This window comes from Centroberyx gerrardi, chromosome 1 (genome assembly GCF_048128805.1).
Source record: "Centroberyx gerrardi isolate f3 chromosome 1, fCenGer3.hap1.cur.20231027, whole genome shotgun sequence".
NCBI classification, from domain to species: Eukaryota; Metazoa; Chordata; class Actinopteri; order Beryciformes; family Berycidae; genus Centroberyx; species Centroberyx gerrardi.
The window spans coordinates 2738584-2763795 of NC_135997.1; the positions used below are offsets into that span (position 1 = coordinate 2738584).

Consider the following 25212-nt stretch of genomic DNA (forward strand, 5'->3'; position numbering starts at 1 on the left):
TAATGGTGAAGTTTAACAATTCATCAATTTGCCAGGGACCCTCTGGAACCCCCTCAATGACCCCTGGTGGTCCCCGGACCCCACGTTGAGGCCCACCGCCCTACAGAACCTCCATCCCGCTGCCGTTGACATAACGGACTTACTAAATGTCAGGTGGCCGATGTGCCTTGTTGTTTTGGACATGGTCGTGTCACTGTGCCGACTCATATCGGATTACACTGAAGCGTGAACCGGCCTGGATGGTCTTCAGTCATCTGACCCTGAAAGGTTTCTTTCAGTTGTGAGGGTGGAACCAGGTTAGATGTCCGCTTTATTTCACTTCGGTGATTTATGAATATTCTATCACTGATATCCCCTTTCTCCATTTCACCCACCTGCACAGCTAATGGCCTCAGACCCTTGTGTGTGTGTGTGTGTGTGTGTGTGTGTGTGTGTGTGTGTGTGTGTGTGTGTGTGTGTTGCAGCCTCGTCGTGACCCTGCATACACAAAGACACTCAGCAGAAAGCGAGATGACACTCCACACAGCCAAAGACAAGAGGAAGAGGATGTGAAACAGAGGGGGAGAGGGGGGCGCCTGTTGCTTGGGAACCTTTTCTAGTGTGTATTGGCAGCGAGGGCACGAAGTATTGATCTTATGATAGTATTGTGTGAGAGAGACAGAGGGTGTGAAAGGGAGAGAGCGAGTCAGTAAATCTACAATAAATCTGCAGTTTTTGACCCATCTTAACCTGAGATAAGATGAGAGAGAGATATGAGATGGCACTTTATTGATCCCTTGGGGAAATTCAGGAATGTTGAAGGTTTACGCCCAATGTGGGGCTGGGTGCTGTTTCCCCAAAAAGCGTGTTAGAATTTAATTAACTAAGTTAATATCTTACTATTCTTAGATGCTCTTTTGGAAATGTGCCCCAGGTTGAATAAATACAGTAAAATTCCAGGTGTGTGTGTAGTGATGATTAATCATTTATTATGGCCTTAACCTTAACTGCTCTATGCATCATTCTATGTCTAACACAAAATATTGAGTCCACTGGCCTAATTTTACCTAACCTTTGGTAAATAATCTGTTTCACCAGTGAGATGCAACACTTATAAAACTACAGCTAAATGTCCCAGCAGCCTCTAGGTGGCAGCGTCACGGCTCAGACAATTCATTCATTGACTATGAAAGGTAAAGTCAAGGAGGACAAAATACTAACATTTCACTTATTTATTGGCTCACATCACGATAGAAAAACGCTTACGCGTTTCGGCACAGAGCCTTCTTCAGAAACACGTAAGCGTTTTTCTATTGTGATGTGAGCCAATAAATAAGTGAAATGTTAGTATTTTGTCCTCCTTGACTTGGAAATTTGAGATGTGCTACCTTTCATAGTTTTTGGAACATGCTCTGGGTTTTTCCGCTGAGGATCCCATTGTTCAACACCCCCCCCCCCCCCCCCCCCGGGTAGAAGCCTCGAGCCGCGGGTAATTCTCACTGAAGCTTCGAAGCCATTTTAAGGTCTTCAGATTTTCAAGCAAAGATGAAAGGTTTTGATTCTCTCATTAATCCACATAATAGAAACTGTTACTGACTACTAGGTTAGGAAATAAACTGACTAAAAGCCCCTTGATTTGATTTTTAGGAGCATTTCGTCCTTTTCGGGGCCAATTGTATTATGATTTTTTTTATTTTAACTTGTTTCCCACTGCTGGAAACTGGCAGCAGCCTTCAGAAGACACTCTGTCCCCAACCAGTCCATCTTCCAGCTGTAAACTGTTGAGTTTTTTTTTTACGATATTGGTGGTTTGAGTTTTTGCTGCTGCAGTGGTTTGTGTTGGTCTACATGTTCCTCTACATCTGGATGTGTGGTGCCGATAGTTTCTGCTGCTCCAGACTGCGAACTCACTTGTTTTCTGATTGGCCTTTACAGGCGTTTTATGAGCTTTTGAGAGCAATTTGAATGTCTGACCCTGGGTGGTGGTTGTGGGGGAGGGGTGTGTGTGTGTGTGTGTATGAGAGGAGGGGGGGGGTTGTTATCATTACTGTGGACTTGTTCCTAATTGCGTTATCCTTTCCAAATACAATAAAATGACAATTGAATAGGCTTTATGGCTTGTACTATCTATCAGCTCAATAATGGTGCTGTGTTTGCTTGTGTGAATATGTATGGGGTTAATGGACAGGGCTCCGCTGGGGGCTGGAGGTGTGTGTGTGTGTGTGTGTGTGTGTGTGTGTGTGTGTGTGTGTGTGTGTGTGTGTGTGGAGGGGGCGGGGGGGTCCAGTCTGCCTGCCCGGCCTGATGATTCATCCCAGCTCCATTACGTCCAGGCAGCCGCTTCCTTTTGTCTCGGCTCGGGGAGAAAAAAGCAGAAGGAGGAAAAGAGGCAGCGGCCTGTCGATAGTGATTATACATGACAGGATGCAATTTCAAACTGCATGGCTGACTGTTCATGTGTGCTGCTGTTTAGTCACTGTGTAGGTGCTTGGTGACTAGATGGAAACAGCAGAGCGTTGACCATTTTGTCCTTTTATTTTTTTTTTAAGGTAATTAACGTGTGTTTTCTGTCCTTTCCGTTGTGATGCAGTCGTGGACGGAGAGAGCGAAGGGCCAGACCGGAGACGCAGCAGATCTGAAGAAGAGGAAGAGAGCAGGAGGAGGAGGAGGTGCGGAAAATGAAAATGGACAGGCAGAAGCAGATGAAAGTAGTGCTAAAAAGAAAAAATCTTTGGATGCCTCCTCCAAGCTTTCGGCATTTGCTTTCAACAAAAACTAAACATTTGATACTTGTTTTTTTTTACATCACTGAGGTTTTGTCCAGAGTAAAGTCTGGAAAGTGTCTTTCGTTTTGAGAGGGGAAGAATCATTTAAATGTGCACTGTCCCTGGTAAATAAATAAATAAACATGTTTAGTCTGATATTTTGTCAGAAAATTTGTGTTTACTCTGTTTGGGAAGTATTGATTATGAATAGTTTCTCTCCTGGCTCAGGCATTAGATCACTGTCGGTTCAAAATATCTAAAAACACCAGAAACAACAAAGTTCAGTGATGGATCCGTGACATAAAACAAATTTCGAAGAATAGAAATAATGGCGTATGCTTGGTTTTGTTTTTATGTTTCAAACATTTTTTTAAATGTACTGTATCTTAACTGTTGAATAAATGTAATTATATATTAATCTGTGATTTCCTTTTTGTGGTACTGTACTACTCACTGGGACCGGTGGAAAAGGCTGTTAGATTTCTTTTCTTGTGTGCTGTAGAGCCTAATGTAATGTAAAGTCACTCTAATATGGGCGGGTTCTTAAAAAGTCTGATTAAGTCTTACAATAAATTATCTAAATTTAAGGCTTTAAAAAGTATTGAAATGTCTTAAATCCAGTTATTAGAGGTGTTGGAGGTATTTAGTGGTACAATCTGCATCCAGCTTTACTAAAAACAGCTGGACGACATTTTTGTGCTGCGCATTTATAGTTTCAGAGCTTTCATTAGCTGTGTTCAATCAAAAGAAAATCAGTATATAAATTGTTCTTAAATCCAATTCCAGGTCGCATTAAAAAAAGTCTTAAATTTGTCTTTCTGAAACCTGCAGATGCCCTGATGATATTCCCATAGAGATCTGTAGTGTCAATACTGAGTTTATAATGACCTTATTGTACTTTATGGTATTTTTTTCAATCTCCTGTGGAATCACTATAATATTCCTGGCTGATATGAAACACAGTTCTGCTGTGATGTCCATACAGCAGCCTTCTAAATGTATTCCAGGATTACTTCAGTTCTCTTACAAAACGCGTCAAACAGCAGTTTGATGGTAGATGAAGATGGAAGCCGGAGTCTCCTCATCCTCTTACAGCCATGTGTCAGTCAAAGGGAGGGAGGCCCCGCCCACTGGACCCGGCCGACCAATAGGAATCCTCGGGGGATTATCCTGCTGATATAAAGCTTGTGGATGCTGAAGCTGCGGGAGGTGCGCTCCTTTCGCCCAAACACGGCAGCAGACTCTCCCGGCGAGATCTGAAGGAGCAACATCCCAAAACTTAGCAGCAAGTCCTGAGCGGAGCGGGAAGCACAGAGAGAGGAGACACTTAACAACAACAACAACAACAACAACTCTGAGTTATGATGGAGCACTCCAAACAGAGTCAATACGGCCCGAACGAGAAGAAAGACGCCGGGTCCGGGGACGGCGGCGTGTTGAACGGTCACTTTGAGGGGATGGTGAAGCGGCCCGGCGGCGGGCGGACCGGCGCTCCCCAGGCTTCGGATGCGGAGTCCGGCTCGCACCACACGGCGGCCTCGGTGATGGAGAGCTGGAGGGAGGAGCGCACCCGGAGCGTGGAGGACAACGAGATGAGCTTACCGGCGCTGGCCGCGGCGTACGGCACCATCCTGAGGGGCCTGGGGGAGGACCCGCAGCGGCAGGGGCTCCTCAAAACCCCCTGGAGGGCCGCCACCGCCATGCAGTTCTTCACCAAGGGCTACCAGGAGAAAATCATCGGTGAGTTAAATCCACAAAGCCGCTCAGAGGCTGTTGGGATTTGTCCTGTGATCAACAAGTGGCAGGTACCCAGCATGCAGCCTGTCATCAGAGAAAGCACCGAAATTCACTTTACACACCTTTTGATTTGCAGAACAGACTTTAGACACTTTTATTTAGGCTGGGAAGAATCTTTATGATATGAAGTTCGGGATGTACAGCATTGTAAGTCGGATCAAACTTACTTAATTTACCTGAGGAGTCTTTTAAAAGGGTTTTTAAGGGGAGAGAAAATGTTTTTAATTTATATTGGTGGTTGTGTGCCTTATTTAATCTCTGACTGGAGTTCCTAGTCCGTCTGTTGCCACTTTAAGAGTTAATTTACAGTGTAGGATGCATAACTGGTCCAGGAAACACGCTCTCCACTTGTATTTATTATCCCTGCAGATGCACACAGAGGTTTAGGCATAATACTGTTTCAGATCCCCGCTGGAGTGCCCTCCTGCCAAAATAAAACTACAATAGAGACCATGTTTGTCAAACATCCTTTATTTTTAAATAATCCCAGACAAAGAAATCATGAACAACAAAATAGTCAGTGTTCATTTAGTTCAGTTATGTAAAAATCAACCCATGCAAGAGTTTCTACAAGTCGACACCCATCAGAGTTAATTTAACACTCACCGGCCACTTTATTAGGTACACCTCTCTAGTGCCGGCTGGTCATCTGTTGCTGTCGCCCATTTATCATAAGAGCCAACAGCTTGTGTTCAGATGCTTCTGCACAGCACTGTTGTGAAGACTGTTATTGGAGCATTTGTCTTTCTGTTAGCTTCAACCAGTCAGCCTGCTCTCCTCTGACCTCTGACCTCTGACCTCTCTCATTAACAAGCTGTTTTCTCTGTAAACTCCACAGGCTGTAGTGTGAAAATCTGTTTCTGAAATGCTGAACCAACAGTCAGACCGCTCAAAGTCATAAAACCGAAACTACTTCACCATGTCCGCATGCTTTATATGTTGCGTTGCAGCCACATGATTCGCTGTTTGTGTTAATGAGCAGTTGTACCTAATAAAGTGGCCGGTGAGTAGTTTTGACCAGCCGCCTCAGAGACACATCAGCTCTATGAGTGGACAAACAACTATCCAATCAATTCATGGCAAATCTCTGTCGCTGAAAAAAATCAACTGTTATTAACACTGTAGAGTCTGCTGTGAGGCGGCAGCACCTTGCAGCAGAACCTGTTCTTCAACTGTCTAAACCTCAGATGACTGGGAATGTGGAATATCTCAGGAACTTAATGTTCAGACGCCACAACACTTCCTACTGCAGCTGGAGCCCCGTGTGTCGTCACACGGGCGTGGCCAGGGGCGGAGCTAGGAATTATGGGTCCTATAGGGGTGGGGGGTGGGGGGTGACTCTGGGCCCCCCTCCACTTCCCTCTCATCTCCACATCACTTTTATTCCATCTATGACAAACATCTACACTACCAGTCAGAAGTTTGGACACACCACATTTTTCTTTATTTTTACTATTTTTCACATTTTAGAATAATAGTAAAGACATCAAATAACACAAGTGTAATTATGCAGTGACCAAAACAGTGTTAAACAAATCAAAACTATCTTATATTTTAGATTCTTTAAAGTAGCCGCCCTTTGCCTTGATGGAAAGGCAAAGGCTTTGGAAAGAAATTCATACATAGGATCAACTTCACTATTTATATTTGTCTAAGAAACACATTTCAAGCATTTAAGCAGAAGCCTTTAGATCAAAATGGCTTTAAGAGAATGAAAAACATAGTACATTCAGTCAAGTTTCCAAACATTTTACCGGTAGTGTGTGTCGACCCGTCCACAACTCAAACACACTGCCACACATTAATTTACCGAGCAATTATCAGACAATTATCAGCTGATTGAAACTGAGGACCACAAAAAGGCATTTCAGTCCTTCAGCTTGGGGTCCTGGGTCAGCCTGTGCCCACATTAAAATTATATAGTACGATTATCTTGGCCAAAATTATCTCTATATACGATATTATCCTGATAATTATTAATGAGATGCAAAAACAGTACTGTGATATGCTTCAATTTCTTAATAACGAATTTTTCATATCAGACATTTCTCTTTTTAAACACGTTTTAATGTAAGACTGTAGAACATATGTAAAATATTTATGAAAAATATAAAATGTTAACATAAATTTGGTGGTTTTGTATAAAATGTTGCGCACAAGTCGCCGGTTACCGCAGTGATCACGGTAATAAAAATTAGGGGCGGGGTCATAACCATTCTAGTTTTTTACCACAAAACATAATGATACCAGTTACTGTCCCATCCCTAGCCCTGGGTCATCAGTACCCCTGCTCCCCCTACTGCGGCACCCTGGGGTGCGGCGCCTCCATGTGGTTCATGTGGTTCGTGGAGGAGTCGGGTCACGTGTGCGGTGCCGCCGGCCGGGTCGAGGTGAGAAGGTCCATCTGGGCCGGCTTCTCCATGCTACGGTGCGCTGGAGTGGCTGCAGCCGGGGATCTGCCCCCTCCCACATCCATCTGGAGGCAGTTTAGGGGTTTAGGGGTTTAGGAGGGCTGTTGTGTACTGCGAAGCTGTAATGCATGGGAAGGAATGCGTTTGAATGAGCGAAAAAATGCATGAGGGCCAGTAAGGGGGGATGGGAGGACTGCGGTTTATGATCTGCTGCAGAGTCGGAGGCTCTTCCAGCCTCTGGACGTTCAGCAGAGGCGGAGCTGAGGCCGAACGCAGGTGAACCCAGATGTTTTACTTTGACATGCAGCGTATCTCCACCTGAGGGTTTAATTACCTCTGAAACATCTAAATGGGAGAGAATCAAGTGGCACTGCAACCCCAATGTCCCAGTGCCATGCGTACCCCACAGGAACATGACAGGGTTTGTGAGTGGTTTAGATAATGATGTTGTACATGTGTGTTGTTCTCCACAGACGCCAAGCGCTGCTCTCTCTCCCCCTCTGCTGATTGGCCGGTTCAGTAACCTCCCCTCTGACTTCCTGGAAAGCAGAAAAACAGCAGTTTTAGTTTCAGAAAGACGCTTGATAAAGAGAACTGAACGCTTGTTTGCCTGAGCGGAGCATTTGTACTTTGAAAGAGATGTCACATTGCTTGATCAGCGTGTTCACGTGTGTGTGTGTGTGTGTGTGTGTGTGTGTGTGTGTGTCAGCAGGTCCAAGGGTTTTGCTTTAATCATAGCCTCCAACTTCCACTCACCCCACATCAGTTTAAAATCCTCTTGCTGACAAGCACATGATCAACAAAACATAATGAGGACGAGGTATGCAGAGCTTACTCAGGACTTAAAGGGGCTCTATTGTAGGAATTCAAATATTTCTCTATTTACATGCTTATATGGCCAAAAATGTTTAATCTGGATAGTGTTACAGTTCGGTTTGTGTGAGTGGTTCAATTTAAAGCTTTTGCATATTCAAAAATTTCTCCAGGCAGTTTCAGTCTAACTCCAGGAAACGCATCACAGCTGGACTCAGTCCTGATTGGCTCCCGTCACTAAATTATTACTGAAATTCGTCCAATCAGGCCACTTTGCAGCATTTGCACTGGAAACCCTCCACTCCACAGCAGGTTTACCTCATTTGAATTAGAGGAGCCGTTGCCGTCGGTCCAATCAGGGTGCAGTATTGTGACGACACAGGAAGTGTTTCAGCAGCAGAGCGGTCTGTCCTAGTTGTTTTAAATGTGAGAGAAGTTTTTCGCACGCTGCTTTTTCGCTGCTGGGCGAATTTTGGAAGAGCGCCTTAAACTGAAAAAGTTCAACTCAGAGCAGAAAGGCCTCACTGTCGTTTTTTTCTCTACTGTCCAATCAGATCAGAGGCCTTCTGCGGTGACTCGTTAACAGACTAGTAGTCGCTCTGCTGATCCCCTGAGCTTTACCACTTCACTAATCAGAGTTTCCACGATCTGAACAGAAAACAAACTGGAGACCAATCAGAGCTGCTCTCCACATATCTGTTAACTTCTTATCATGAATATTTATTGTTTGTTATACTTACTTGTTATACTTACCTTACTCTAGCTAGCACAACGAACAGCAGCTGTTTGAGTGACTGACAGCTGGTCGTCAGCTGATGTTGTGGTTGCCTAGCAACAACAACACAAAAACACAGCAGGCTGTTCTGCTTTGTAGCCCTCAACAGGCAGTGCGGTGCGACCTGTGTGATCGGCCCTTCGTCTTCACATGCATTCAATAAGCACTGTTTTAACTAAACTACATTTATTTGCAAAACACATTATTCTGATCCTGAGACATAGTAAGTCTGAAAACAAGTCATGGAAACAGAACAACATGGCACCTTTAAAAAAACAAACTACTTGTTATGAATTAAGCTCAAACACAAATTACAAGACTTGTCTGTGTCTTGGGCATATGGAGTGTGTGTGTGTGTGTGTGTGTGTGTGTGTGTTTGTATGCGTGTGTGTGTGTGTGTGTGTGTGTTTGTATGCGTGTGTGTGTGTGTGTGTGTCAAGCAGGGTGCATATGAGTGACTCATGAATACATGCCCAGGGTTATGGTAATGTACAGGAAGTGTGTGTGTGTGTGTGTGTGTGTGTGTGTGTGATGATGATGCTGAGCAGTGAGCCTGTCACACACATCTGGTTGTATCAACAATTAATGAGTACGCCTATTTATTCATTCATTCATTCACGCCACAATTTCCTGCTTCATTCAGAATATATCAACATGTGGTCCTGTGTGTGTGTGTGTGTGTGTGTGTGTGTGTGTGTGTGTGTGTGTGTGTGTGTAGTATTCATTCGCACACGCCCACACACTCGAGGAGCCGGTGCTATTGAATGTAAGAGCTGATGATGAGTAACACTGTCATTAGCTGATATCCACCCCCACTCTCTCTCTCTCTCTCTCTCTCTCTCTCTCTCTCTCTCTCTCTCTCTCTCTCTTTCTCTCTCTCTCTCTCTCACACCTGGGGCGTCCAAACCTACAGTCTTCATCAGCTGCCGCCCTTGATTTCATTAAGAATGACTTAACGTTGTTCTCTTCTAGGGTGACACTGTTTGTGTGTGTGTGTGTGTGTGTGTGTGTGTGTGTGTGTGTGGTGTTCCAGCTGCCACTAATAATGTAATAGTGCTTTAACCATGTTTTAGAAGCTGTAAGAGCCTGGCTGAGTGATTGGTTGGTGGTTTTTGTATGTTTAAATACCCTTAAACCAATATAATTATAAAATTTAATGTGTGTGTGTGTGTGTGAGAGAGAGAGAGAGAGAGAGAGAGTGATGTGAGAGAGTGGTGTGATGAAACTTTTTGTTTGTTTATATGACTAATTAATGGGTTTAAATCAAGAATTTGAAATGTGTGTGTGTGTGTGTGTGTGTGAGAGAGAGAGAGAGACAGACACAGAGAGAGAGAGAGGCCATTGGTTCAGCTGTAGTGATGTGTGTTGTGTAGTCAGCAGTGGGGGAAGGAAACATCTTATCCAGTTTTACATCAATGTTTTTTAAATTAGTGTGTGTGTGTGTGTGTGTGTGTGTGTGTGTGTGTGTGTGTGTGTGTGTGTGTGTTGAGCAGCTGTTACATTCAGCCTGCCACAAACCGGAGCTCTTCTCTCTGATCGCTGATGCTGATTGGTCAGAACTGGGGCGGCACGGTTATTATGGCAAAAAAGAGAATCCTGGTTGTTTTGCTAAATTTTGTAATCATGATTATTAATCACGATTATTTGTGAAAAATTTGTTTTTGTTTATTGCACTTCTGCACCTTAACATACTGTATATTTTCACTTTTTTCAGTCCAGTATTTCTCAAAGTAGCAGCAGCTAGAAAGTCTTGTTTTCACTCTTACTGTCTCTTATTGTGTTCTTATTTACAAAATTCAAATGATAAATAATTACTACATTATTACTACTTATTATATAGAGTAAAATTACTTTATTACTATATATTTGCCTTAATATTGTACTTTTGCAGCTCCAAAACTGAGGCAAACTTTGACCAGAATCTGAACTTGTTTGAGGTCAAATCAAGTTTCAGTGAAGCCCAAGCGGCCAAAACCCCGGGTGAGTTTTGAAGCCAATAAGGAAGTGGCAGCAGGCGGCGATTCCTCCAACGTCCACTAGAGGCTCCAAACCACCGAACTCAAAAAAATATAAAGTCAATACATTTTTTCCACAAGAGGTTTTGGTCTCAGTAGGTAATTTAACTCCTTCTAATGTGTTTCCTTATGGCGATTTTCAAAATAATTCTGTCATTAACGGGATAGAACGGTTATAAAATAGGGTTGTTATCCTGGTGATTGACAGGTCGCCTGTCCAGTGATCATCAGGTCGCAGATTATGGACCAATAGCAGGCGGAGCTGCGGCTCTGTGTCGACCCTCGGCTTCGCTCTGGCTGCTCCGGCTCCAAAAATTGTCAACATGGCGGCGATCGTAAACCCCGTGCCTGTATTACCGACCGGGCATGCAGGGCACATGCCCCGGGGCCCCGGACCACCAGGGGCCCCAAAAGATTCTGAGTCCTGCATCCGTGTTCAATGCATTCTGCAACATTTCACTAATTTCAATTGAAACGTGCAGCCAGGCGGGACCCCGACACACACTGACCTGCCTCAGGTCCCTGAACAGAGGCCACAGTTTAGAATGATTATGGGGCCCAAGTCACGGACTCTATTGACACTGGGGGCCCTAAACACGATTTATTTTGATACGGAGCCCCAACCACGATTATTAAACTGCCACCTATGAGCAATACATTTAGTGGATATCATCCGACTAAGATACAGAGCACTACTTATATACTGGAGGGGCAGGGGGGTCTAGGTACAGACGTAGTCAAACCTTTTCAATAAATTTCAACATTTAATAATTTTTTTGGTCCTTCATTTCCGCCACCTGTCACATCGCCTCCTTAAATCCACAATCTGCAATAAAAAAGGGAATCTGTATACAATGGGAAGCCCCGCCAAACTAAGGCTTGACTTGGGGTTGGACATATGTTTTCACTCTCAAATTGAACAAGTGAGCTCTAGATACAAGGAATGGCAGTTTGTAATCGCTAAAAATGAGTTTCAGATTAATTTGAACCTTTAAAAGGTTTACGTTTGTATTGTTTGTATTGTTACGGTGTGTGTCTGCCTCATGGCTCCTAGTTTGAGACTGCCGGTGTAAAGTTTCTCCACCTGAACTTTAGTTCCTTTAACTGCCTCAATCAAGCCAATCAGTGGATGTCTTTAAACACCACAGCGCCTAAATGCATCATCCCTCCAAGTTTGGACAAAATCGGCTCAGTCGTGTCAGTGATGCACCTTTAATTATAGCGCCCCCATCAGGCCAACCACTCAGCGTACATTTTTAAAAGCTGGAGCTCGGTACGAAGATGAATCATCCCTGCAGGTTTCGTCAAAATCTGACAGATGAACGGAAACAGAGAGAGTGATCGGTGAATTGAGTCTAAAAGAACATCTGAGTGTTTATCTGCTCTACCTGGCAGCTGCTGCCTGCCACCCTGCTTCCACAGGCATCACACACACACACACACACACACACACACACACACACACACACACACCAGCAGAGACTGAAGCAACAGGTCGCTCAGTGACCCGCCCCTCCCTCCTCTCAGTCAAACAGATAGCCAGTCAGGAAATTAAAAAGTGCCGTCATGCATGGGCACAAACAGATAAAGCGGGTTCATTAGAGCGGCGATACGAGCCGCGGCAACAGAGAGACGCAATAAAGCAACAACAGGAAGAGTATAGAAGCAGATCTATAATTAGATGCCGGTGTTTGCCAGAGAGAAACACCGGAGCAGGTGGAGGCAGCAGCTGGAGGTCTGTGCTGAACTGATGCAGGGACTGGACCTGTCTGTCTGCCTGTCTGTCTGCATGTCTGTCTGTCTGCCTGTCTGTCTGTCTGTCTGTCTGTCTGTCTGTCTGTCTGTCTTTTTGGACATGTTGGTTTTCATATATTTCTCTACATTTTCTTCACATTTTCACCTGCCGTTACACATGACAACATTTGTTTCACATGTGAAAACTTAAATTTGCAGAGGCAATTCATATTCACACATTATTTTCACATGGGAAGTGCAATGGGAAATTCCAGGTTCCATATGAAAACCAACATGTATCCAAAAAGCACATGTGCTTTGATTTCACATGTGAATGGTAAAGTGAACAAATGGTAAACAAACAAGTTAATAGATTAATAAATAAATAGGTAGGTAGGTATGTAAATTGGTAGGTGGATCAAAAAAAAAAAAAGTAAATATGTAGATAATAGTGAAACAAATAATAAAACAGCCAAAGAACTAAATAAATTTAAGTTTAATAAGTTAAATATGTGAACAAATTAATTAATGAAAAAAGTGAAATAAAATGAACCAATAAATAGGTAGGTAGATAAAAAAAAAGTAAGCAAGTAAAAATGTAAATAATTAAACAGATGAGTAAATAAATATGTGAAAAGTAAACTTGTCCCCTATAAAACATCTTTGGCAGCAGCAGGAGGTTTCATCCGTGTGTTTCCTCCGCAGATGTGCTGAACGACGCGATCTTCGACGAAGACCACGATGAGATGGTGATCGTCAAAGACATCGACATGTTCTCCATGTGTGAGCATCACCTGGTGCCCATCTTCGGCAGGGTGAGACACACACACACACACACAAATTGAAATTCCCCACATTCTTCAAAATGAATTAATTAAACCCTGTACCATGTTGAGAGTGTTGTTAAAAACATCTGTCATGTGTTACTGGTTGGAGTTTTTATGTCGCACTAAAGCATTAAAAATACATCACAAATCTGTTTTCCAGTTAGTAAAAGTAATGGGATTTTGATATAAATATACCAGAAAATAAAAGTGTGTTACATTTTTGTGCATTTATTGCTAAATAGGTGTATGTTATTGTTTGGAGAATTAACTAACAAGGTGCAAAAGTTTTATTTTATTGCAACTTTGAACAACTGATGCCAGCTATTCAGTGATGAGCAACTTTCTCTGAGAAACCATCTTTTAAATTACTGGTTCAACCTTCAAACAAATGCTTTCTGCAGCATAAATTAACAGAATAGTGAATTTTGACGCCAAATGATGATTTTCATTTTCTCTTGATTATCAGAATAATCCTAGAGGCTGTAAATATTCAGCATTTCACACAAAAAAAGGCATTTATCACAAATTTGTAGATTAAAAATGTATTCGGCAACACTTTACAATGGCCTTATTCCACTGTATTAACCTGTGTATTAACCTATGGAAAAGTATTATTTATACATATTATTATGTAGGTCCCTGTTTCATCAGGTATCTACACAGTATTGTTGTGTACTGACGCTGCAGGAACGAAGGAACAAAGCCGCTGTAAAGTGTTTCTCAACATGAGACAGACAGACAACAATCAGATTAGCAGAGATCAGGTTATCCACGTCTGTTCCAGCCTTGCTCTGCGGCTGTGACATCATCATCCTGTGTCAGCGGCGAGCGCTCTCTCCCCCTCTCTGCTGCTCTCTCCCCTCTCTGCCTCTCTCTCCCTCTCTGCTGCTCTCTCCTCCTCTCTGCTGCTCTTTCCCCCTCTCTGCTGCTCTCTCTCTCTCCCCTCTCTGCTGCTCTCTCTCTCTCCCCCTCTCTGCTGCTCTCTCTCTCCCCCTCTCTGCTGCTCTCTCCCTCTCTCTGCTGCTCTCTCTTTCTCCCCTCTCTGCTGCTCTCTCTCTCTCCCCTCTCTGCTGCTCTCTCTCTCCCCCTCTCTGCCTCTCTCTCCCCCTCTCTGCTGCTCTCTCCCTCTCTCTGCTGCTCTCTCTCTCTCCCCTCTCTGCTGCTCTCTCTCTCTCCCCTCTCTGCTGCTCTCTCTCTCCCCCTCTCTGCCTCTCTCTCCCCCTCTCTGCTGCTCTCTCCTCCTCTCTGCCTCTCTCTCTCCCTCTCTCTGCTGCTCTCTCCCCCTCTCTGCCTCTCTCTCCCCCTCTCTGCTGCTCTCTCTCTCCCCCTCTCTGCCTCTCTCTCCCTCTCTGCTGCTCTCTCCTCCTCTCTGCTGCTCTTTCCCCCTCTCTGCTGCTCTCTCTCTCTCCCCTCTCTGCTGCTCTCTCTCTCTCCCCCTCTCTGCTGCTCTCTCTCTCCCCCTCTCTGCTGCTCTCTCCCTCTCTCTGCTGCTCTCTCTTTCTCCCCTCTCTGCTGCTCTCTCTCTCTCCCCTCTCTGCTGCTCTCTCTCTCCCCCTCTCTGCCTCTCTCTCCCCCTCTCTGCTGCTCTCTCCCTCTCTCTGCTGCTCTCTCTCTCTCCCCTCTCTGCTGCTCTCTCTCTCTCCCCTCTCTGCTGCTCTCTCTCTCCCCCTCTCTGCCTCTCTCTCCCCCTCTCTGCTGCTCTCTCCTCCTCTCTGCCTCTCTCTCTCCCTCTCTCTGCTGCTCTCTCCCCCTCTCTGCCTCTCTCTCCCCCTCTCTGCTGCTCTCTCTCTCCCCCTCTCTGCCTCTCTCTCTCTCCCCCTCTCTGCTGCTGTCTCCCCCTCTCTGCCTCTCTCCCCCTCTCTGCCTCTCTCCCCCTCTCTGCCTCTCTCCCCCTCTCTGCCGCTCTCTCCCCCTCTCTGTCTCTCTCTCCTCCTCTCTGCTGCTCTCTCCCCCTCTCTGCTGCTCTCTCCCCCTCTCTGCCTCTCTCTCCCCCTCTCTGCCGCTCTCTCCCCCTCTCTGTCTCTCTCTCCCCTCTCTGCTGCTCTCTCTCTCCCCCTCTCTGCCTCTCTCCCCCTCTCTGCTGCTCTCTCCCCCTCTCTGCTGCTCTCTCCCCCTCTCTGCCGCTCTCTCCCCCTCTCTGTCTCTCTCTCCCCTCTCTGCTGCTCTCTCTCTCCCCCTCTCTGCCTCTCTCTCCCCCTCTCTGCTGCTCTCTCCCTCTCTCTGCTGCTCTCTCCCCCTCTCTGCCTCTCTCCCCCTCTCTGCCTCTCTCTCTCTCTCTCTCCCCCTCTCTGCTGCTCTCTCCCCCTCTCTGCCTCTCTCTCCCCCTCTCTGCCTCTCTCCCCCTCTCTGCTGCTCTCTCCCCCTCTCTGCCTCTCTCTCCCCCTCTCTGCCTCTCTCCCCCTCTCTGCTGCTCTCTCCCCCTCTCTGCCTCTCTCCCCCTCTCTGCTGCTCTCTCCCCCTCTCTGCCTCTCTCTCCCCCTCTCTGCTGCTCTCTCCTCCTCTCTCCTGCTCTCTCCCCCTCTCTGCTGCTCTCTCCCCCTCTCTGCCTCTCTCTCCCCCTCTCTGCTGCTCTCTCCTCCTCTCTCCTGCTCTCTCCCCCTCTCTGTTGCTCTCTCCCCTCTCTGCTGCTCCCCCCTCTCTGCTGCTCTCTCCCCCTCTCTGCTGCTCTCTCCCCCTCTCTGCCGCTCTCTCCCCCTCTCTCCCCCTCTCTGTCTCTCTCTCCCCCTCTCTGCCTCTCTCTCCTCCTCTCTGCCGCTCTCTCCCCCTCTCTGCCTCTCTCTCCTCCTCTCTGCTGCTCTCTCCCCCTCTCTGCCTCTCTCTCCTCCTCTCTGCTGCTCTCTCCCCCTCTCTGCTGCTCTCTCCCCCTCTCTGCCTCTCTCTCCCCCTCTCTGCTGCTCTCTCCCCCTCTCTGTCTCTCTCTCCCCCTCTCTGCCTCTCTCTCCTCCTCTCTGCCGCTCTCTCCCCCTCTCTGCTGCTCTCTCCCCCTCTCTGTCTCTCTCTCCCCCTCTCTGCCTCTCTCTCCTCCTCTCTGCCGCTCTCTCCCCCTCTCTGCTGCTCTCTCCCCCTCTCTGTCTCTCTCTCCCCCTCTCTGCCGCTCTCTCCCCCTCTCTGCTGCTCTCTCCCCCTCTCTGTCTCTCTCTCCCCCTCTCTGCCGCTCTCTCCCCCCTCTCTGCTGCTCTCTCCCCCTCTCTGCCGCTCTCTCCCCCTCTCTGCTGCTCTCTCCCCCTCTCTGCTGCTCTCTCCCCCTTCTCTGCTGCTCTCTCCCCCTCTCTGCTGCTCTCTTCGCTCGTGCGTCTCTTATCCCTCCATCTTCGCCTGCAGGTGCGTGCCCGTTAAGACAATAGAGACCGGCAGCTGATCCTTTCCCCCGCGCAAATGGGCTGCGATGACAGCAGTGAATCACCCACACACAAACACACACACACACCTACCATGTAAGAGTGACTGTGTGTGTGTGTGTGTGTGTGTGCGTGTGGTCGGCTGGCCGTCAGGTGGCTGTTTGTTTGCGTCCTTGTCATTGTCAGCAGCGCCGCCTCTTATCTCCCTGCCTGTCAGTGACTCACCGCCCCCTCTTCCTCTTCATCCTCCTCCTCCCCCTCTTCTTCCTCCACCTACTCCTCCTTTTCTTCCTCCCCCTCTTCTTCCTCCACCTACTCCTCTTCTTCTTCCTCCTCCTACTCCTCTTCTTCCTCCACATACTCCTCCCTACTCCTCCTCTTTTTCCTCCTACTCCACCTCTTCTTCCTCCCCCTCCTCTTCTTCACCTCCTCTTTCTCCTCCACCTCCTCTTCTTCCTCCTCCTCTTTCTCCTCCCTCTCCCCCTCCTCTTCCTCCTTCTCCTCCTCTTTCTCCTCCATCTTCCCCCTCCTCCTCCTCTTCTTCCTCTTCCTCCTCCCCCTCTTCTTCCTCCTCCACCTCCTCTTCTTCCTCCTCCTAAACCTCTTCCTCCTCCACTTCTTCCTCCTCCTCTTTCTCCTCCCTCTCCCCCCTCCTCCTCTTCCTCCTCCTCTTTCTCCTCCTCTTCCTCCTCCTCCTCTTCTTCTTCTTCTGCTGGCTGTTTGATAAACTGTTTCCCGGCCACTCTGTTTCTCTCAGGTTATAAATGAGTTTACGACCAACACACCTGTTGTCATGTTGAGCTGCTTACAGTTTGGAGACGTAATGAGGAGGAAGAGTCGACATCTGGTGTAGACTTTCCTACAGTAATCAATCAAAATACTTTATTCATCCCTCATGGGGGGAATTCAAGGCAAGAGAGTTCATAAACAACAGGAAACCACAATATACAATCATCCATACACATAAAGACAAGAAGAAAACAAGAGATGCAATAATATAAAAATAAAAAAATAATGGCCAAACCACAATATAGATAGTTCTGTCCGGTCCGGTCCGTTCCACCTACATATCCAACAAAGTAATGAGGTATTTCTTCATGCAGACCTGTAAACTGATGACGCTGTTGTTGTTGTTGTGTATTAGTTCCCTTTTTAAATCAGATTGCTGAAAGCTGTTGCTCTCCAGCCTTACTGACTCTTATTCTTATTCCTGCCGTGCTATCTCGTAACTCGCAGCATGTGCAAATAAATATGAATAATGCAGCCAGATCAGTCTGTTTCATGCCAATATATCAGTCTGCAGCAGGGAGGAAACGATAGAGAGATAGAGGAGGAGAGGAAGAAAGAACTGGAAAAAAACAGAGAACAAGAGATCTTTGCACGCTTGTTGCTGCTGCCCTTTTTCTAGTCTTGCCAACAAATTGCGTCTGACATTTGAGTGGTGTGTGTGCGTGTGTGTGTGTGCGTGTGTGTATGTGTGTGTGAGACCCTCCAGCCATCCACAGCAGCGATTCTCCAGCTGATGACTCCATCTCTTCCTCTCCTTCCTCCTCCTCCACCTCCTCCTCCTCCTCTTGTTGTGGTGCGTTTGGTTTCTGTCTCCTCTCACAGTGAACAGCAGCTTCTCTTTCAACTCTTTCAACCAACGTATTTGAGTACAGCATCTGAATAATACTGTTCGTTTACTTAATCTGAATTTGATTTGAATTTAAATAGACCCAGAATTTGAAATCATCCGTTTCCCAGACAGTTCAGATTTGTCTGTGTGTCGCTCTGGAGACCAGGACTTATTTTAGGTTTATCTATTTTAACAAGTCATAGATTGTTTTTATGTTGACATTTTTCACTTTTTGCATATATGTCAATTAGCTGCCCTTGTCTGACTGATTTGTGTATTTACTGCCGTTATTAGTAATGGGTGTGTATGCGAGATGTGTATCTGACCTGATGTCCTGTCTGATAAATTCCTAGCAACCCTCGCTGATATTGCACTATATATATAATATAAGAAATTATCCAACCACACACTGTGAGGCTTTGCTGAAAATGTAATCACATCTTTATTTTCCTTACAGCATTTGCAAACTTATAAAAGGAGCAAACAGTGCATTTTGCTTGGGAAGCAACAAGCGAAACGCGTTGTTCATTTACAGTATTTATTTAAAATATTATTTATTTATTATTATTTATTTATTTTTTATTTAATCTTTATTTAACCAGGCAAGTCAATTAAGAACACATTCTTATTCACAGTGACAGCCTGGTAAAAAAAAGCCTCTTGATGGTGAATTGGAGGAAAGGGCAGAAAAAGCAAAACAAAAGACAAGAAGGCTCGCAGTTTGCAGAAAGCAACAGAAAACAATAAAAGCAGTAATGTTGAGAGAGACTAAAGAGACAGTAAAGTAACACCAAATAACTCCAGGAACAACAAGGACTCTACTAACAGACATTTAGAAATAGAGAAGTTTGTACAGAAACAGATGAAACTGTCCAATTTCAGAGTGTTTTGTCCCGTCAGCAGACTGGACCGGGGAGGTCAACTGTTGTAAAGTACTGAATCTTGAATTGAATACTTAATATGTGTGTGTGTGTGTGTGTGTGTGTGTGTCCACTCTGTGCAGGTCCACATTGGCTACCTCCCCAACAAGAGAGTCCTGGGCCTCAGCAAGCTGGCCAGGTAAGGAGAAAACATGTGAATCAGTCCAACATGTGCAGGACTTTTCTGCTGTCACCATCCATTCAAGATTAGGATTAAAATATTTACATTCAGGTTTGACAGACTGAGCAGTGAATGATCTGTCGTCACTCTGAGGCTCAAAGTGTAGGGTGTGATTTAAATTTCCCACAATTAATAATAGTGTAATTCAGCGATATTGAAGTGTTTGTTACGTTTTCAATTTCCCTGAAAGTCCTGGTGTGGTTTATCAAGCATTTCAATCACAGCCTCTGAATGCTCAACCTGCATCATGTGACCAAAACTTAAGTCCAGCGAGGAAAATCCTGAAAGCATTTTAGTTCCTAAAAGTGGATCATCGTCTCGTCTGGAGACTCTTTGGTTTGAAACCAGATGAACAAAAACAAGAACAGATTCTGGACAAAGTTTGCTTCAGTGTTGTAGCTGCACCTTTTAATTTAATTATTATTATTTTTATTTTATTTTATTGTATTTATCAAGTCAAATGCAGTGGTACTGCATATTTTCAGTTACACTTGTTAGTCTTATTTATGATTTGAATTTAGTAAATAAAGACACAATAAGAGTAGGACAGTAAGAGTTAAAACAAGACTTTCTAGCTGCTGCTGCTTTGAGAAACACTGAACTGACAAAAGTGAAACAGTGAAAATATGTTAAGGTGCAAAAGTGCAATAAAATAATTTTATTTCATGAAACGGAGACAAATAATCATGATTAATAACACTGAGTGGAGCGTCAACACTGATCTGTACAGGACAGACTGAACCTCACCCACCATCTGAATGTGTGTGTGTGTGCACATGTGAGTGCATGTATCTGTGTGTGTGTGTGTGTGTGTGTGTCGGTTTCTCTGGGTGCTGTTTAAGTGGACAGGTTAGATGTGTGTGTAAGATCTTAGATGTCTGTGTTTAAGCTGATTATTAAAAGGTGTGTGTGCGTGTGTGTGTGTGTGTGTGTGCGTGTCAGTGAAGAATCTGATCCCACTGACCCCAATACCTCAGGCTTATCACTCTAACACCCCTTACTAACCCAGTACTGGACACACACATGATCAGATACAAACAAACACACACACACACACACACACACAGAGTTATGAGAAGATACACTCCGCAGGGAGCCGAAGCTGACGTCATTTCCGTTGGTTGTCTTTCCTCTCTGTCAGTGTGTGGGAGGTTAAGCAATCTAAAAAGCATATGGCTTTGATTTTGAAATATGTTGTAGTAAACATCAACACATCTGGTTTGGCTTAATTTCACAAAAATCCATTAAGTATTATTTACATGAACGACAAAATTAGTTACCGAACTACATTACCCAGCAGCCCTTTAGCTAGTTGGAATGATCCATCTCTAACTGTGCTTTACTCGCGCGAGTTTGACCACGGGATCATTTGTGTTGTGAACATAACTGATCATTTAGATTTTTTTTTTTTTTACCTTAGACTGCCGGTGGATTAGCTGCAGTGTTTGTGTCGACACACTTCTGTAATTCATGACACCGAGTCGGAGAAATCGGAGCTACAAAAAATTCCCACACGTTCCTCCTATAATCTCCACTAGGAGGCGAAACAAACGTTTGTTCCCAGTCAGCAGGTCGTACTGATGGTAAATCCAACATGACGTGAATGCAGCATTAGGCTCGTTACAGACTCCACACAAGGCACGCAGACGTCAATGCAAGTTCTTGACCTACGCAAACTGTCTGATAACGTAGCACACGCACGCCCAGCAGCTTCCTGCGGCTTCCTGCAGCTTCCTGGGGGAGCAGAGCCACCAGTCTGCAGCATGGCAGTATTATATTCAGGGCTTGACATGAACTTTTTTGCTCACCAGCCACTGTGGCTAGTGGTTTTCCAAAGTTACTAGCCACTCAGCATTTTCACTAGCCACAATTTTGTTGTTGGGAAATTACGTTTTATTTGATTAAAGTCTTTCTCTGTATCTCGCTCTCTCTCTCTCTCTATCGCTCACTCTCTCTCTGTAGCTCTCTCTCTCTCTCTCTCTCTCTCTCTCTCTGTCTCTCTCTGTATCTCGCTCTCTCTCTCTCTCTCTGTCGCTCACTCTCATTCTGTATCTCTCTCTCTCTCTTTCTCTGTCTCTCTCTGTATCTCGCTCGCTCTCTCTCTCTGTCGCTCGCTTGCTCGCTCACCGGACCCGTCTGTTCGCCTCCCATTACACATATGGGCATGAGGGATATTTTGCCACCCGCCAAAGTGGCTAGTAAGAGTGACTGTGTTACACGCCACTGCCAAATTCTACCCATATTTGGCGGGTGGGTGGTGCTAATGTCAAGCCCTGATTATATTATCTGGAGTACTGACATATGAGCAGAGTGTTTAAAATGGCTCCCGTAGAGGAGTGTGTACTTAAATACATTCTCCATCGCCACCAAAAGAAAAAGTTGAAAAGAAGCCGGTACTGCCAGATCAGCCACCGCCATTTTCATTTGTTTACACAGGACATTACTTCTTCATTGGTGGTTGTTCATTTAGCAATAAGTTTCATTTAGCGTTCCTACCTGAAACGTGTGACATCGCAGCAGACGTTAGCGTCACGTTACAGATTTTGGGCGCACATTTTGCTACGCAAGAACGCGACAAACGCCTTTTGCGTTGTTGCATACGTTACTTGCATAGAGTCTGTAACCGGCCTTAGAGAGGAAGGAAGAGAAATGTGCCTTCATGATAATCATACTACACACACACACACACACACACACACACACAGAGCTTCCCTTTACTTTCACACCTTTACACCAAAGTCCCATCCAGTGATTGACTGAAACGAAGACTTTTCTTATCAGCGTCCGTTTGAAATGAAGCGAGATCTGAGCTGCACCGTCTTTTCCCTACAAAAAGATCAGCTGTCTTTGAAGCATCTTTTACTTTTTCCCCCCCACCCAATGGAAGCCCTCTTTCCCTTTAAGTAGACACATCCCTTCATTTTCCCCGCAGTCGTTTCATACCCGTGACATTTCGCTGGAGCTGGACGGGGTCGCGTTCGTCGAAAAGCGGTCGAGCTCAGAAAAGATCAGCGGGTCGGAGGGGAAGACCAGGTCGGTAGCGAGAGCGGAGTCGACCCGGCGCTTGGAGCCGGTGTGTGACCGACCCAGACTTCCCTACACAGACTACATGGAAATGTTACGCTAGTGTTTTGCAGCCTGGTGAACTCGACGTCTTAAATAAAGCGAGAGAAATCTGTTTCCGCAGCAGGAAAGGATTAGGCAGCGGAGACACGACTAGAAACAGAAGTAGTTTGACACTGAAATAGTGCGGTGGAAAGTAAAGGTGTGGAGGAGAACAACACGTTTTCTACTCTGTTTTAAAGGTCCCATATGGTGTAAAACAGGATTCTCCTTCCCTCTGTGATGATAAAGGAGTTGGATGGTCTATCTAAACATGGTGAAAGTATCAAAACGCACGGTCGCCAACTAAATCCACACAATCCATATTAGAAAAGCGAGCCTCTAAATGAGCCGTTTGGACTTCCGTAACTTTGTGGCGTCACAAAGGTTCGCTCATTATCATTTCTGTAAGAAATAATAGACTAACAAAGTGTTTTTTTCAAAGCGGTTGAGCGGTTGTCATCGTTTATTACCGGAGAGTTTTCCCTACCTGTAGCCGCCGGGCCGCGGCGTCTCACGTTTCACTCTTGAAACGGTTAGCCAATCGGGACAGAGGGTCGTTAATATTAATGAGCCTTAAAGACACGGCGACAGAAACAGCCTGTTCTTGGTAAGGCTCAGAGAAATGCTGGAAAAGTATAAAAATGGATTGAGAGTGTTTTTGGTTCATGACACCACACACACAGCTTTGAATGGACCTCAAGACAGAAAATAAAACACTGGAGAGTGGAGAATATGGGACCTTTGAAGATGTAGCTGCCCAAACTAAAGCGTTAGCTAACCTTTTCACATGACCGACAGGTGTCCCTTACAGTTCCTGCTGTTGTCACATGATCCTTTCACGGTGGAAGAATTTAATCTTCACATTATTCCCGACCACAATATGTAAATCTGCGTTTTAAAAGTTCAGGCTCATTTCACCAAATTCTGTGAGACTGTGTTGGGGAGAGAGAGTAAAGTCAGGATCTATTTTCTTATTTTCTGTCTCTGTCTTGTCTGTCTGTGTTGAACTGCTGATTCCTCCTCGTCAGACTCGATCCTTGTCGGTCGTCTCGCACTATATTTGCAATAAAGATACATTTAATGAGGTGTTTCTCTCTCCTCTCCCCCTCAGGATCGTTGAAATCTACAGCCGCCGGCTACAAGGTACTGAGGAACATTTTGCTGTCAAATCAATAAAAAAAAACTTGTTATTTAGTCCAAATCAAGCGTTTCACCGGCAGTGTGTTCAGTCTGTTGCCTTGACCTCTGCTGTCTGTCACTTGCTTCATGTTTGTCGTCTCTCTGGTTCACAGTTCAGGAGCGGCTGACCAAACAGATCGCCGTGGCAATCACCGAGGCGCTGCAGCCGGCCGGCGTCGGCGTTGTCATCGAGGCAACGTACGTCTGCTCAGCACAAAACAGCCAAACAGCTTTATGTTCATAAGTACTTCAATGACTCATTATGTCCTTCTTTTCTTCTCTTTTTTGTTTCCTTTCCTTTCACCCTTTCCTTTCCTTCCACTCCCTTCCTTTCCTTCCCCCTCCTTTCCTTTGCCTTTCCCTCTGTTCCTTTCCTTCTCCCTCCTGTCCTTTCCTCTCCTCTCCCTCCATTCCCTTCCTTTCCTTTCCTTCTGTTCCCTTCCTTCCCCCTCCTTCTCTTTCCTCTCCTTTGGTCTCTCCCTTTCCTTTTCTTTACCTTTCCTTCTGTTCCTTTCCTTTTCTTGCCCCTCCTTTAATTTCCTCTTTCCCTTTCCTTTCCTCTCTCCTCATCTCCTCTCCTTTTTCATCTCCTCCTCTCCTCTCCTCTCCTTGTCTCCTCTCCTCTCCTCTCCTCAGTCACATGTGTATGGTGATGCGTGGCGTTCAGAAGATGAACAGTAAGACCGTCACCAGCACCATGCTGGGAGTTTTCAGAGAAGATCCCAAGACCCGCGACGAGTTCCTGACGCTGATCAGGAGCTGAGGAGGCTGCAGCTCTTCCTCCTCCTCCTCCTCCTCCTCTCTCTCTCTCTCTTTCTGTCTCTCTCTCTCCTGTTGCCTGCCTGGGGTTTACCTCCATCTGCGCTGGCCAGCTGCCGTGCAACCTGTGTGTCTGTATGTGTGTGTGTGTGTGTGTGTGTCCATGTTTGTGTGTGTACATGTATGTTTTTCTTTCCCCACCTCACTGTGTTGAAGCTCCAGTGGCGGTACAGAGTTTCATGAGGCCATGTTGACTCACAGGCTGTTGACTCTGGAGGGACGGACTTTATCCTGTGGATCCAGTGTCAACCTGCGTTGTTGTTTGTGCTTTTTAATCAAGTATCAGTCAAATTCATCGATTTGGAAATGCAGTAAGAGCTTTTAAAAGGAAAAATCCACCCTAAAACAGCTATTGGTGATGCACTTTGCATTCCTGGCTCCATTCAGTAGTTTGTTGTATTTTTCTTCTTCTTGGTGGATAACTGGCCAATCGTAGACGAGGTGACGTCACCTCCAGATGTTTCCAGCAGCTACAATGGAGTTTGATATGAGAAAATGTTTCAGCGATCTAAAACATCAGCGGTAAACGTCAGGTTTTGGTGTCAGTCCCTCAGAATCAAAGAGCGAGGGCTTCTTTCTAGAGTCGCCATTTTGCACCAAGAGACGTTCAACAATCATACAGGGAGAAATCCATCGTAGAAGAGGAGAGAGACCAATTTCTCCACCCACAGGAGCAGGAGAGAGACCAGAATGCAATGCAGCAGAGAGACAAGGTTCAGCCTTGAGTAAGGAGACTGGGTTATGCTGGGAAACAAAGGAAATCACTCACTGCAGTAGAAGAAGACGAGGCAGGTTGAGGGAAAGTGGGTAAAATAAAAAAGGAAATTACAACACTTCATCACAAAATATGTCATTCATTGAACATCGCAGACTGATGAGATCTGACAGCATAAAAATATCTGATGGTGGATTTTTCCTTTTCGCTCCATTATCTGA

At 45.6% G+C, this 25212-nt stretch overlaps 2 protein-coding genes across 2 annotated transcripts in view; both read left to right on the forward strand.

Moving 5' to 3' along the window:
* The window catches only part of wdhd1 (WD repeat and HMG-box DNA binding protein 1), a 33318-nt gene extending 30205 nt beyond the window's left edge, over nt 1-3113 (forward strand). Inside the window, exon 26 of the mRNA XM_078285494.1 lies at nt 2570-3113. Within this exon, the coding sequence (XP_078141620.1) occupies nt 2570-2758 (189 nt within the window). The 3' untranslated portion in view covers nt 2759-3113. The remainder of the gene's footprint in view (nt 1-2569) is intronic.
* A 922-nt stretch (nt 3114-4035) lies between these two features.
* gch1 (GTP cyclohydrolase 1) lies at nt 4036-24406 on the forward strand. Its single transcript, XM_078284579.1, has 6 exons — nt 4036-4484; nt 12995-13104; nt 19076-19131; nt 23390-23421; nt 23571-23655; nt 24094-24406. Exons 1-6 carry the CDS (start codon nt 4106-4108, stop codon nt 24218-24220), a joined length of 789 nt encoding a protein of 262 aa, XP_078140705.1. The 5' UTR covers nt 4036-4105; the 3' UTR covers nt 24221-24406.
* The last annotated feature ends 806 nt before the right edge of the window (nt 24407-25212 follow it).

Coding starts and splice junctions, on each gene's coding strand:
- gch1 (XM_078284579.1), top strand. CDS start 4,106: ATGATGGAGCACTCCAAACAGAGTCAATACGGCCCGAACGAGAAGAAA. Junction 19,132..23,389: donor GGCCTCAGCAAGCTGGCCAG/GTAAGGAGAAAA, acceptor TCTCCCCCTCAG/GATCGTTGAAATCTACAGCC. Junction 23,656..24,093: donor GGCGTTGTCATCGAGGCAAC/GTACGTCTGCTC, acceptor TCCTCTCCTCAG/TCACATGTGTATGGTGATGC.